At 38.0% G+C, this 13,634-nt stretch overlaps 1 protein-coding gene across 1 annotated transcript in view; it reads left to right on the forward strand.

The window, feature by feature from the left end:
* The window catches only part of ing3 (inhibitor of growth family, member 3), a 30,433-nt gene that overhangs the window by 7,595 nt on the left and 9,204 nt on the right, over positions 1 to 13,634 (forward strand). Inside the window, exons 5-7 of the mRNA XM_043709610.1 lie at positions 2,895 to 2,991; positions 8,994 to 9,065; positions 9,584 to 9,700. Coding sequence (XP_043565545.1) covers positions 2,895 to 2,991; positions 8,994 to 9,065; positions 9,584 to 9,700 — 286 coding nt within the window. The remainder of the gene's footprint in view (positions 1 to 2,894; positions 2,992 to 8,993; positions 9,066 to 9,583; positions 9,701 to 13,634) is intronic.

The raw sequence follows: 13,634 nt of genomic DNA on the forward strand, positions 1-13,634 counted from the left end.
GGTGAGGTTTAACCTGAGGGATACAACACCTCAGGCAAGGGATAGGGTGGGCAAGATGGGACCTTTTATGGTTATCTCCAGTATGGGAATTGAATCTGCGCAGTTGGTGTCACTCTGCATTGCAAAACAGCCATCCAGCCAACGGAGCTAATCGATACTTGGTATTTAGTCTAGTGAACCTTGTCTGGACAGCCTCCAATGTGAGTATTTCTCCCCTTTGATAGGGGGCCCAAAGCTATTCACAGCATTTGGTGTGGTGTCACTAGTGCCCTGTATACTTTTAGCAAAACCTCCCTACTTTTATACTCCATTTCATTTTGAAACCTCCATAAGCCAATCCACTCCATAAAAGCCAATATTCCATTTGCCTTCCCTGTTTACCCTTGAACTTGTAGGCAAACTTTGTATGATTATAGATGAGAACTCCCAAATCCCTCTGTTTTGTAGCTTTATGTATTCATTGTCCATTTAATTAATATTCCAACTCCTATTTTCAGAAAGCATTTAATTCAGTGCTCCATGGCAGATTGGTTAGCAGATTAGAAATGTTTGGGATTGATGGGTTGTTGACAGCATGGATTAGAAGTTGGGTAAAGGATAAAAAGCAGGATGTGTATAGGTGGACATTCCTCAGACTTGGAGAGTAGTTGAAAGTGGTGTTCACCAGGGATTGATGTTGGGACCATTGCTTTATTTGAATTATATAAACAATGTGGAGTTAAGCCTTGAGGGCAAAATCTCTAAATTTGCAAATAATATGAAGCTAGATAGGATAGTGAATTGGAAGGATGACACTGAGCAAATTCAGAGAGACATCAACAAGTTGGCCCAATGGACAGACACTTGGCAGATGATGTCTATACAAAGAAATGTGAAGTAATGTATCTTGGTAGAGAAACATGAACGGACAGTACAGGTTCAATGGTACAATTTTGAGGGAAGTATAACAGTCGAGTAACCTCTGGGTTCAATTGCATAATTCTCTGAAGAGTGGCCAGGTAAGTTGTAGCAGTTGTTAAGAAATCTTATAGGATCTTTGGGTTTATAAGTAGATGCATAGAATATAAAAGCAAGCAAGTGATGTTACACTTCTACAATTCATTGGTCAGACTCCATTTGGAGCAGTGTGCTCAGTTCTGGGCACCTTACTTAAGGAGAAATATTAAAGCCCTAGAGGGAGTGCAAAGAAGATTTGCTAGAAAGATTTACTGAGTTATATTATGCATTTTTAATTAGGAAGGTATCATAGAATCCCTGCAGTACGTAAAGAAGCCATTTGGTTTATCGAGTCTACACTGACACTCCAAAGAGGTTTCTAACTAAGCCCAACAACCTACCAGTCACCAGTTTCCCATATTTACCATAGTTAATCTACATAGCCTGCACATCCCTAGATACTACAGAGCAATTTAGCATGGTTAATTCACCTAAGTTGCAAACTTTTGACTGTGGGAAGAAACTGGAGCACATGGAGAGCATACAAACTCCAAACAGTCACCGAAGGCTGGAATCAAACCTGGGTCCTTCATGTTCTAAGGCAGCAGTACTAACCACTGAGTCATCGTGCCACCTGTGCTCTGCTATTACATTCTTTATGACTGACTCTAAAATTTTCCTAATAACGGACATTAAGGTAACCCACCTTTTTTTTTTAATGTCTCCTTCCCTTTTTAAGTAAAGATGTTAAATTGGCAGTTTGCCAATCCTTTGAAACTTCTCTAATCTTGTGGAAATTCTTAGATTTATATCAGTGCATCCACTATCTCTGGTTACTTCCTTTAATGCCCTAGGATGCATCCCATCAGGTCAGGTGATTTGTTGGTATTAGCCACACTAGCTTCCCCAGCTCTCCTCCTTCTGTAGTGATAGTCACATGCTATTAGTGTCTTCTATTGTGAAAACTGATGCAACTCCTCTTCCATCTCCAGGTTCCCCATTAGAATTTCCTCAGCCTTATAGCATAGAAGGAGGCCATCTGTTATGCCCACATTGGTTCTCTGCACGTGCAACTCCTTTAATTCCCAAATCCCTGCACAATTGTGCATATACCAAAGGCACCTCTGCTTCTGCATTTGCTTTTGGATTATATCCTTGATCTTTTAAGGTTTTCATCATTCCTTCCACTAAAATAAATTACATTTCTGCATTCTATTTCATCTGTAACCTATCTGCTCATTCCACTAGCCTGTGGAGCGTCCTTTTAATGTTCACAGTTCACAACACTTTGAGGTTCTATTAAACCCGCATATTTTAAACCCAAGCCTATACATTTATATTATCAAGAAAAGGAGGGGACCAAGCGAACCATTGATATTAAAAACAACTGCTCTGTTTCCTGTCCTTGCAGTCAATTTTTTTTCTTCCATTCTGTTACTGTTCCCTTCACGTCATGGCTCTAACTTTGACTAGTCTTTTATGTGGCTCTTTGTCAAAAGCCTTTTGAAATGTCATCAGTGACATTAACAACATTACCTTCATCAACCTTCTCTACTAACTCAGCCATTCTTAGGCTTATCTTCTGGTTCCACATTGCGATGAGTGGTATATCAGAGATCAATGCGAAAAAATGCAGGGATAGGATAATTGACAGTGGAAAGAGTTAAATACAAATATCCTATGCAATAATGCAGTAAAATGTTATTGAAATACTTAAAGAAAGCAATACTTTTGAAACTGATTTCAGTGGAAATACCGAAGGCTGTTCAGGCTAGGCTTGTATCTATTAGAGTTTAAAACTGTAAGAAGTGCCTTGTTTAAAGCGTACAAGATTCTAATGAGATTTATGATTAAGCTTTAGCTTAATATATGTAGCCACCTATCATAACCCATGTTAAGTGTTATGGAATTGAGTAAATAGTTTTATCTAATTATTGCGTTTTTTTTTTATTAACCAGGTGGATAGACATCTACGTAAACTGGACCAAGAACTTGCCAAGTTTAAAATGGAGCTTGAAGCTGATAATGCTGGAATTACAGAGATATTAGAAAGGAGTAAGTACATTAAATTATTGCAGGATTATACCTTAATTGTAAATTTCAAAATCTCATTCAAAACATTTCCTGGCAGTGTACAAACTAAAGTTGAGAAGCGTAGTAACAACAGTAACACTAAATTGCCAGTAGATGTCAGTAAGGTGCAATTTTTATTAGTTCGATTTTATACAGATAATGTAACATGCCTGTTTCTTGGCAGATGCAGTTACAATATGTTTTTTCATATGCCTTAAGGTGTTAAACTGTAATTTTTCAACAGAAAGTGCCATGTTATGCAACGTTATTCTTAAAACCATTTTTACTCCATAATAAACTTGTCCACCACAAGCAAGGTAAAATCCAGGCAGTTGGGTTCCTACTTTACTTGTAAATATTGCACCTTGATTATGTTCCTGGTATTGACTTCAAAAATTGGGAATTTTACTTGTGTTAATGCAGGGCGCTAACATGCAGAGTGTCCTGTCTACAGTCTGGTCTAAAGAAATGTGAATGTGGAATAGGAGTAGAGGTAGGCCAGTTGGCTTGTCGAGCCTGCTGCACTGTTCAATAAGATCATGGCTAAAATTATAACTCCACATTTCCTCCTCCAATGATAATGTTTGACCCCCTTTTTGTTATGAAGAATCTACTGCTGCCTTAAGTAGTTTTCAAATTCTGTTTACAACATCTCTCAAGGAAGAGCATCCTTTCACGTCCCTCTGAGAAAGCGTTTCATTTCATTTCTGTCCTATATTGGAGGCCCCTTTTTTAAAAAGCTTATACAAGAGGAAACATTCTTTCCACATGTCTCAGGATCTTCTATATTTCAGTCAAATTGCCCCTTGCTGTTCGAAGTTCACACTGATATAAGCTTTGTGTGTCTAACAATCCTTGTATGATAACTTGCCCATTCCAAGCATTAGTTTAGTAAGCTGTTCTCTGAACTGATTCCAAGGTAATCATATCGTATCCTTAAATAAGGAAATCAATACTGTACATAGTAAAGCAGAACTTCCAGATATTTGTTTTTAATTCATCTCATGATAACTGATTGCAATACTATTAGCTTTCCAAATTACATGCTATATCTGTATTCTAACCTTCTGTGATTTATGTACAAGGACACGAGATCTCTCTTCATCTCAGAGCTCTGCAGTCTTACAGTTAAGAATAATATGCTTTTCTTAATTCACCAAAATGGACAAGTTCACATTTCCTCACATTATATTCCATTTGCCAGATTTTTTCCCCACTCACTTAAACCATCTGTATCCTTTTGTGCTTCCTTGTGTCCTCTCTGCAACTTATGAAGATAGTTTGTAACTTGCAGACTTTCCCATCTATCTGTGTCATCAGCAAATGTAGCAACCATACCTTCTGTCCCTACTATTTATATACAGCATATGATTTGGATGAAGAGAGTTGAAGCCCCAGCTCCAATCTTTATGGTACATCACTCCTTAGATCATGCCAACCAGAAATGAGCTATTCATGTATAAACAAGAGAGATCAAGAGAATCATTAGAAGAGTATAAAGGCAGTAGGCATACACTTAAGAGGGACATGAGATAGCTTTGGCAAATAGTGATACGGTGAATCCAAATGGTTTTTATAAATACATTAAGGACAAAAAGGGTAACTAGGGAGAGAATAGGGACCCTCCAAGATCAGCGAAGCAGCCTATGTATGGAGGCGCAGGCAATGGGGGAGATACTAAACGAGTAAAGGATGTTTGGAAATGCATAAAAGTGGATAAATCCCCAGGACCTGATCAGTTGTTTCCTAGAACTATGTGAGAAGCTAGAAAAATGATAGCTGAGCCCCTTGCTGAGATATTTATATCACCGATAGTCACAGGTGAGGTGCAGGAAGACTGGAGGTTGGCTAACGTGGTACCACTATTTAAGAAAGGTAAGGAAAAGCCAGGGAACTATAGACTGGTGAGCCTGACTTTGGGCAAGATGCTGGAGGGAATCCTGAGGGACAGGATTTTCATGTATTTGGAAAGGCAAGGACTGATTAGGGCTAATCAATGTGGCTTTGTGCGTGGGAAATCATGTCTTGTGAACTTGATTGAGTTTTTTGGAGCAAAGAGGATTGTTGAGGGAAGAGCAGTGGACATGATCTATCTGGACTTCAGTAAGGTGTTTGATAAAGGTTTCCCATGGGAGACTGGTTAGCAAGATTAGATCTCATGGAATATAGGGATAACTAGCCATTTGGATACAGAACTGGCTCAAAGGTAGAAGACAGAGGTTGGCGGTGCACTGTTGCCTTTCAGATTGGAGGCCCATGACCAGTGGAGTGCCACAAGGATCGGTGCTGGGTCCACTGTCCTTTTATATAAATGATTTGGATGTGAGTAAGTTTTGCAGATGACACCAAAACTGGAGATGTACTGGAAAACCAAAAAGGTTATCTCAGAGTACGATGGAATCTTGATCAGGTGGGCCAATGGGCTGAGGAGTGGCAGATGGAATTTAATTTCGATAAATGTGAGGTGCTGCTTTTTGGAAAAGCAAATCAGAGCAGCACTTATACACTTAATGGTAAGGTCCTGGGGAGTGTTTCTGAACAGAGACCTTGGGGTGCAGATTCATAATTCCTTGAAAGTAGAGTTGCAGGTAGATAGTGAAGATGATGTTTGGTATGCTTTTCTCTGTTGGTCAGAGTATTGAGTACAGGAGTTGGGAGGTTATGTTCCAACTGTAACAGGACATTGGTTAGTCCACTTTTGGAATTCTGGTGTCCTTCCAATCGGAAAGATGTTGTGAAACTTGAAAGGGTTCAGAAAAGATTTACAAGGATGTTCCCAGGGTTGGGATCAACTAGGAGAAAGTGAGGACTGCAGATGCTGGAGTACCAGAGTTGAAAAATGTGGTGCTGGAAAATCACAGCAGGCCAGGCAGCATTCTAGGAGCAGCAGAATGGACGTTTCGGGCATAAGACCTTCTTCAGGGTTGGAGGATTTGAGCTACAGGGAGAGGCTGAATAGGTTGGGGCTGTATTCCCTGGAGAGTCGAGGCTGAGGGGTGAACATATAGAGGTTTATAAAATCATGAGGGGCATGAATAGGATAAATAGACAAAAGTTTTTCCCTGGGATGGGGGAGACTAGAACTAGAGGGCATAGGGTTAGGGTGAAAGGGGAAAGATATAAAAGGGACCTAAGGGGCAACTTTTTCCTGCAGATGGTGTTGCATGTATGGACTGAGCTGCTAGAGGAAGTGGTGGAGGCTGCAGCATTTAAAAGGCATCTGGATAGGTGTATGAATAGGAAGGGCTTAGAGCGATATGGGCCAAATGCTGGCAAATGGTTATGGAATGAACTGCCAGAGGGAGTGGTGGAGGCTGGTACAATTGCAACATTTAAGAGGCATTTGGATGGGTATATGAATAGGAAGGGTTTGGAGGGATATGGGATGGGTGCTGGCAGGTGGGACTAGATTGGGTTGGGATATCTGGTCGGCATGGACAGATTGGACTGAAGGGTTTGTTTCCATGCTGTACATCTCTATGACTGAGTCTGGCTAGTTAACAGGAAACAATATTCTATCCATGCCAAAATTTTAACCCGACACGAGGAGCTCTTATTTTCTACAACAACCCCTCCGAAAACGAACAGGAAATGCCATCACCACAAACCCCAGGAACCCCATCCAGAAGAAAGATATAAATAGAAATCAGGAGTTAACAGCTTCGCTTCACTTGGAGGTCGCCATTGATGATGTTATCTAGCCAGGTAATGAAACATCTGGATATCAAATCTACAGCTCAGCGAGCAAGCCTACACCCTAAACTAAGTCATATGATTTATGCTGTCCTGGTTATTAAATATGCTTGCATGCAATACCAGAAACACATTTAATGGAGTTGAGGGGTTTAGGGAAACACATTGAATGGGTACAATGCTGAAGTTAGGTTAGTGGATGGAGGGGAATTTGTTGCAAATTTACTCAGCAGGTGAAAATCATGCTAGTGGTGATGTTAACTGGTAACAAAGTATTTGTTTACTCAACTTGGTGTCTGATAATTTTGGTAGCGTTTTGTGAGACAGGATTAATATATAATGTGTGTGGTGGTGAAACAATGTACGTTGCTCATTATTAGGTTATGAAAGGAAGTACCTTGGAATTTTATTTAAATAAAATAATTTATGGTTATTTGTTGGGACAAGATCCTAGAGATGCACAGCAAAAGTCCTTCAATTGTGGCATTATTGTTATATTAGTAAAATGTTATGTGAATAAAATTATATTTAATACTCTTTTATATTAAGACAGTACAAATCATAATTCTGTGTTCCGTTTAGCTTTTCTGATTAAAGGTGTATTAAAGCAAAGCTATGGAGTTTTATGGGTTCTTGAAACAAAATGCCAGGATGCCTGTTGTTGCCAACCCCGCATGTGCACATACGTTGCAGTAAATTTGGTAATCCACTCAGTAATTTTAATAGCTGTTTTTTTTAAAAGGTACCTTTTTTGAGTTATTCCTACAACATTAAATTGAGCTGAAGCAGATGATTCTTGTTTACAGAAGTACAAATTATGGCGCAACAACAGCAGTTAGGTAACAATTGATTCAATAGATTTGTATGACCAAAGGATATCAAAGCTATTTTCATAGTTAATATTCTGTACCAATACTCTTGCCTTCCTGTTAGCATGCTGGCTTCCCACAGTGGTATATTAGACTATGTAGCCATATTAATTCCCACACTTTGTATTGAGAAGCATTTTCTTAACACCATGTGGTGAAACCCAGACTGTGTTTTCCTGATGTGACTGAGGATTTTCATGGATCCCTGAACAAAGTAAAGATGTGGAGAAAAAAAATTTCTCCTTTTCCATTGATCTGACAATGCAACCCAAATATTTGATTGCAAACGAAAAAGGAGGATAAAGAGCATAGATATTGCAGATACCTCCTTGAGTAATGCTCAGAGGTTTTAAGGTCTACTGAAATGTAGCATTGCTCAGTCCATTGGAGTAATTCAGAAGCCACACTGTCATTATTTAACGGATGGCAGCTTCAGTACTAATTGTAATACTTTTCCAACAGTATCTTTGCATTCAATTAGTAAGAAAAGTGGGGATTACCCAGAATAAATAGCATTCACGAGCCTGACCAATTATACTGGCTAACGGTTGAGGACAGTCAGAGTCATACCGCACGGAAACTGACTATTTGATCCAACTCGCTCGTGCTGACCAGGATACTCCTAAAAGGCTCTGTCTAGGTTCCTGTATGACAGATAAGTACAAATCTATAAATAGGTGACCTTAATATTACATTGCAAATGGCAAAGCTTGATGCTGAGGAAAGAAATAAAATTGTTTAATTTGTAATTCAACAAATCGCAAAGATTCTTAGCATATATCCTGTATGTAAGATGGATTATAAATAATGCAGTAGATGTTTTAGATGTCTCTTATAGCAATAGCAATTAATTTTTAAAGTGAATCTAGCAAAATGAAATTACTTTACAAAGCCCGAGTGAAGATGACTAATTCTAGTACAAAAGTATGCACACTGTTTCTGACTGACTTTGGTTAATTAGGAGTCTGATATATGGTGAAGAGTGGCGCACTTATTTAAAAATAAATTATTGAGAAATAGTTAAAAGTAGAATTTATATTTATCTATGCATTCACCCTATTACGTCTATCCTATGCATCTGTCAAGAATCTCATTTTGGAGACAGTGTGTATTATTGAAATTAACTGGGTAACACTGTGGCTAATCATTGTAGAATGCTGATAACAAATAGAGAATTCTGGAGAAACATAGCTGATCTGGCAGTATCTGTGGAGAGAGAAACAAAGTTTATGTTTTGAGTCTGGTATAACTTTTCTTCAAAACTATCTTTTTGACACTGCTGCAGATAGGAACCCATATCCTGTACTAGTTTTCAGCAGTTTTCTGGAGCTGAGTGGAAAGAATCTTAGTGTCCATGATTGGTTATTTATAGTTTTTTAAAAAATCAAATAAATGGCTGATTTTGCCTTGTTTTTATTTCAGGATCTTTGGAGCTGGACAATCCACCTCAGCCAGTTAATAACCACCACGCTCACTCTCACACGCCAATAGAAAGTAGGTATCATGTCACGTGCTTTACAAGTTGTTTTGGTTAGGTTGACTCAGTGTTCCTTGGACACATTAGTAAGACTCTTCTGTTTTTTTTTTAAAAATGTAATTATTATTGTTTTGATCACACGCTTAGACCAATTAGCTTTTACGTAGCCTAGAAATGTTGAATGCAGATACTGATTGGCTCTGTAGAAAAGTGTTCCTTTCCCAAGTAGTTAATATGTTATCTTATTTCATTTTTCAAAAAATGTTTGCCATCCACACAAATAATAGTGGGAAAGATCACCAAGATTAAGTGGAACATTGCTGTTAATATGTCATATCAGTGTTTCATTATTCACTATTGGCACTAATCACGCTGCTATCTAATACTAGTACTCAGCTACTCCAGAATTTTCTTGATCCAGAAAGTAATTTCTTGAAGCTGATGCTAAATCAGTTATTGTTAAGTAAATTTTTAATATGTGGAAAATAAGGTACATGTATTCTAATCTGTATTCAATTTATTGTTATTTTTCCAGAACGGAAATATAATCCATCTAGCCACCATACTACAGATCATATTCCCGAGAAGAAATTCAAGTCAGAAGCTCTTTTGTCTACCCTTACATCAGATGCCTCAAAAGAAAATACGCCAGGTAATTTGAATTCCTTGGCAACTAAAACTATAACATCATTTTACTACAGCAACACCTCATTATATAGTGTCTATAATATATTAAGATGTACTAAAAAGCTTCACAGATCAATTCAAAACAAATAATGACTTCGAGTTGCATACAGATTAGATCAAATGGTCAAAAACGTAGTCAAAAAGGTATGTTGTAAGGAGTGTCTTATAAGAAGAAAGTGACATGGAAAAGTACAGCGGGAGAATTCCAGGGTATGGGGCCAATACAACAAAGGCATAGCCACTATTGATAGAGCAGTTAAAATTGGAAATGTACAGGATGTCAGAATTAGAGGAGTATAGATGCCTATGAGGAAATAGAGGTAGAAAGGGGCAGGACCATGGAGAAATTTATGTACCAGGATGATAATTTTACAGACAAGGTGTTGCTTGACAGGGAGCTATTAGGCAACAAGCACAATGGGACTTCTTACAAGTTAAGACCGAGGCAGCAGAATTTTGGATGACCTTAAATTTACAGATAGTGGAATATGGGGGGCAAGCCAAGAATGCGTTAATTTAAGATTTAATGCAGATTTAAGAGGAATGGGAGTTATAGCAACAGGGTGAGTTGAGCCAGGGCAATGTCATGTGATATTATAGTGTAAATAGAGCACATAGCTCTGCATTTTATCTGCAGGCTCCCTTATTTGCAAGGACTACCTAGCCATGAAAGTCTAGTGGGTGTGCTTCCATGCCTAGAAGATTCTGTTAATGAATGTATATTACCTTAGCCACAGCCAGTATGCATTCAGCCTGCCGCAGTCAGGCAAGCACACGTCTTTGGCAGGAATCAAAGACTGGCTACTAGATGACAGGATATGCTCATACTATCGTTTGTTTATGATTCACTTGATCATTTATATATCATGTATCTACAGTGAGAGTCAAGCACCGACCAGAAAAGACATGTAGCAAAAGTCTGACACAAATAAAGAGGGTATTATTCATTACAGTGCTTGCTTCTACCGTGAAATATTAACATTATTATAATTGCACAACTAGCACAACTTTATAACTACAAAGCTGAACTTTTTAATTAAATTTACTGAGGAGATTTTATAGCATTGAGATTGCAACATTTTAAAATACCAACCCACAACATTTATTTTAAAAAATGTCCGCAATATTCCCAATGTTAATAGAAACTTAAACTTTCCGGATTCAGATCCAAATCCATATTTTCACCAATAAAGACCATTCATTTTACCCTACTTGTACACAAATATTTCTATATATCTGTAAACTTTCAAGTTTCCTTGAAATCTGTTAATTAATTTTAAGATGTATTTTTTACAATAGACTAATAGATAGGTAGGTCTGAAAACATTATCTCCTCCAACCTTCATTGGCATGAGTAATAGTGATTCCCACTGCCTGGATAGTTCTGGGGGAGTAACCCTCATGAACAGTTAAATACAGTGATTGACTAATGAGGTTTGTAGGTTTAGATGTATAGCTCTTTAAAGTACATTGTAAAGGTGCAGTAAATAGTCAAGAAGGCTAATGGAATGCTGGTCTTCATTTCTAGAGGGCTGGAGGATAGAAATGCAGATGTTACGCTGCACTTGTAAAATAAAATTCCTACTTAGGCCTCACCTAGGGTATTATGATCAGATCTGGCCCCCACACTTTTTTTTTAAGAAGAATGTTTCCTCCCTGGAGAGAGTTCAACACCGGTTTACAAGGATGATACCTGGACTTCAGGGGTTAAGGTATGAGGAGAGATTAGACAAAGTATCCCTGTATTCTCTAGAATTTAGACAGTTAAGAGGTGATCTGATTGAGGGTCTTCAGGATATTGATGAGAAAAGACAAGGTGGATGAAGATTAACTATTTCTGCAGGTTGGTGATTCTAGAACAAAGGGGCATTGTCTAAGAATTAGGGCCAGGCCATTCAAGAGAGCTATTGGGAAGCACTTCTACATGCAAAGAGTAATTAATGTTTGGGATTAACTTCCTCAAATTGTGGTCAAGGCTAATTGAATTGTTAAATTTAAATCTGAGATAACAAAGTTTTACGAAGTAAGTGTATCAATAGATATGAATCCAAGGCAAGTGTATGGAGTTAGGCTAAAGTCAAAACATGTGGTGCTGGAAAAGTACAGCCGGTCAGGATCCGAGGAGCAGGATGAAGAGCTTATGCTCGAAACATCGACTCTCCTGCTCTTTGAATGCTGTCTGACCGGCTGTGCTTTTTCCAGCACCACACCTTTTGACTCTGATCTCCAGCATCTGCAGTCCTCACTGTCTCCCAATATGGAGTTAGGCCACAGATCAGTCATGATCGTATTGAATGGCAGAGAAGGCTCGAGGGGCTGAATGGCTGACTCCTGTTTCGAAGTTCTTAACATGTCTCCAGATTTGTGATAGTGTGCTGTTTAGGTAAAAACAAGGACTGCAGATGCTGGAAACCAGATTCTAGATTAGAGTGGTGCTGGAAAATTACAGCAGTTCAGGCAGCATCTGAGGAACAGGAAAATGAACATTTCGGGCAAAAGCCATTCATCAGGAGTGCTAGTGTGCTGTTTCCTTGTTGTGTAATCCTTGCATCTAGGCCTTTGGACGCTAGCTCAGCAAGACAAGGATGGGAGAACAACTTCTGTCAAAAAACAGTCCTTAAGCAATTACTCATTCAGAGTTGCCTGAGATGCCTCTGTTTGAAACAGAACTATCTATTATGAATCAACTTGTGTGGTGTAATTTAAACTTCAGTACTACACAATACTTGAAATTTGTTAATCTTAGCTTTTCCATGTCCCTGTTCAATTAGATGCAAATTGATATTTGTTTGGTAGAAGATTGGCAAGTGTTAAATTCTTATTCAATGAATGCGAAAATAGAAATTAAGTAAAATAAAATCATACTGATATGCCATTGAGATTAGATTCCTGGACTGCACTACAAATGTGATCAGTAAGTTTGATTAGAATAAGTGAATTCCAAATCCTTCAATTAATGATATTTCCATACAATAGCCACATTTATTATGGCATACAACTTATGGAGACTAAGAGAATAATACAGCTAACATTTTATTAACTGGCAGCTATGGGACCAGGAGTGTGCCAGTTGATTAAATGTTCCGGTTGATCAAGAGGTCAGTGTAATCAATGTATAAACACGCTAAGTATTAGAAAAGCAGTGCAGGAGATCTGTACATAATTGTACTTTATTTACAGCACAAATCACAAAAATAATTTTGTAACTTTGTTTTAAAAGAAATTTACCAGCAGAGATCTTTCACAATTGCACCCTCAACTGACTATTGGGCATTGCAGAGATTGCAATAATGCAATAAACTTCCAGTATTTGAGGTATATAATGTTTACCCATTTATCAAGGGTGCCAGTTCATAAGGTGTCAATTCAGACGTTTTCTGTATTAAAATAATAAAACTCTACTAGTTGTACCACAGAGTATGGCTAATTGTCAAAATGATTGATAATCCTTTATGCTATACAAGTGTTAGTTCATTAACTTAATGGATACCGAAAGTGAAGTGAACTGTTCCATTTATGTGATCTTTGAATTGAAATTCCTAAATTTGCAAAATAAGTAAGAAATCCTTTTACACATTTCCATGCCTTTGGAAAACAATGCTATTGCGCTCAATAACTCTTGTGATTTATTTTACTAAAGTAAAGAAATGATTGAATTCAAAGCTGAGATGCAGTACAATGAGTCCTTGGTACACAAGAAAGTTATTTGCCCAAATGTTTATTTTGGGCTAATGCTGCAACAAGCCTCCTCCCATTTTTGTTCACCTGATCCTATTAGCATATCTTTCTATTAATTTCTTCCACATGTCCTTAGCTAAATTCCCTTAATTGTATCTGTTTTTGCTTCAACTGCTCTTTGCATATTCTTAATACACTTTGAAGCATTTCTCCTGAATCAC

This window comes from Chiloscyllium plagiosum, chromosome 19, assembly GCF_004010195.1.
Source record: "Chiloscyllium plagiosum isolate BGI_BamShark_2017 chromosome 19, ASM401019v2, whole genome shotgun sequence".
Classification (NCBI taxonomy): domain Eukaryota; kingdom Metazoa; phylum Chordata; class Chondrichthyes; order Orectolobiformes; family Hemiscylliidae; genus Chiloscyllium; species Chiloscyllium plagiosum.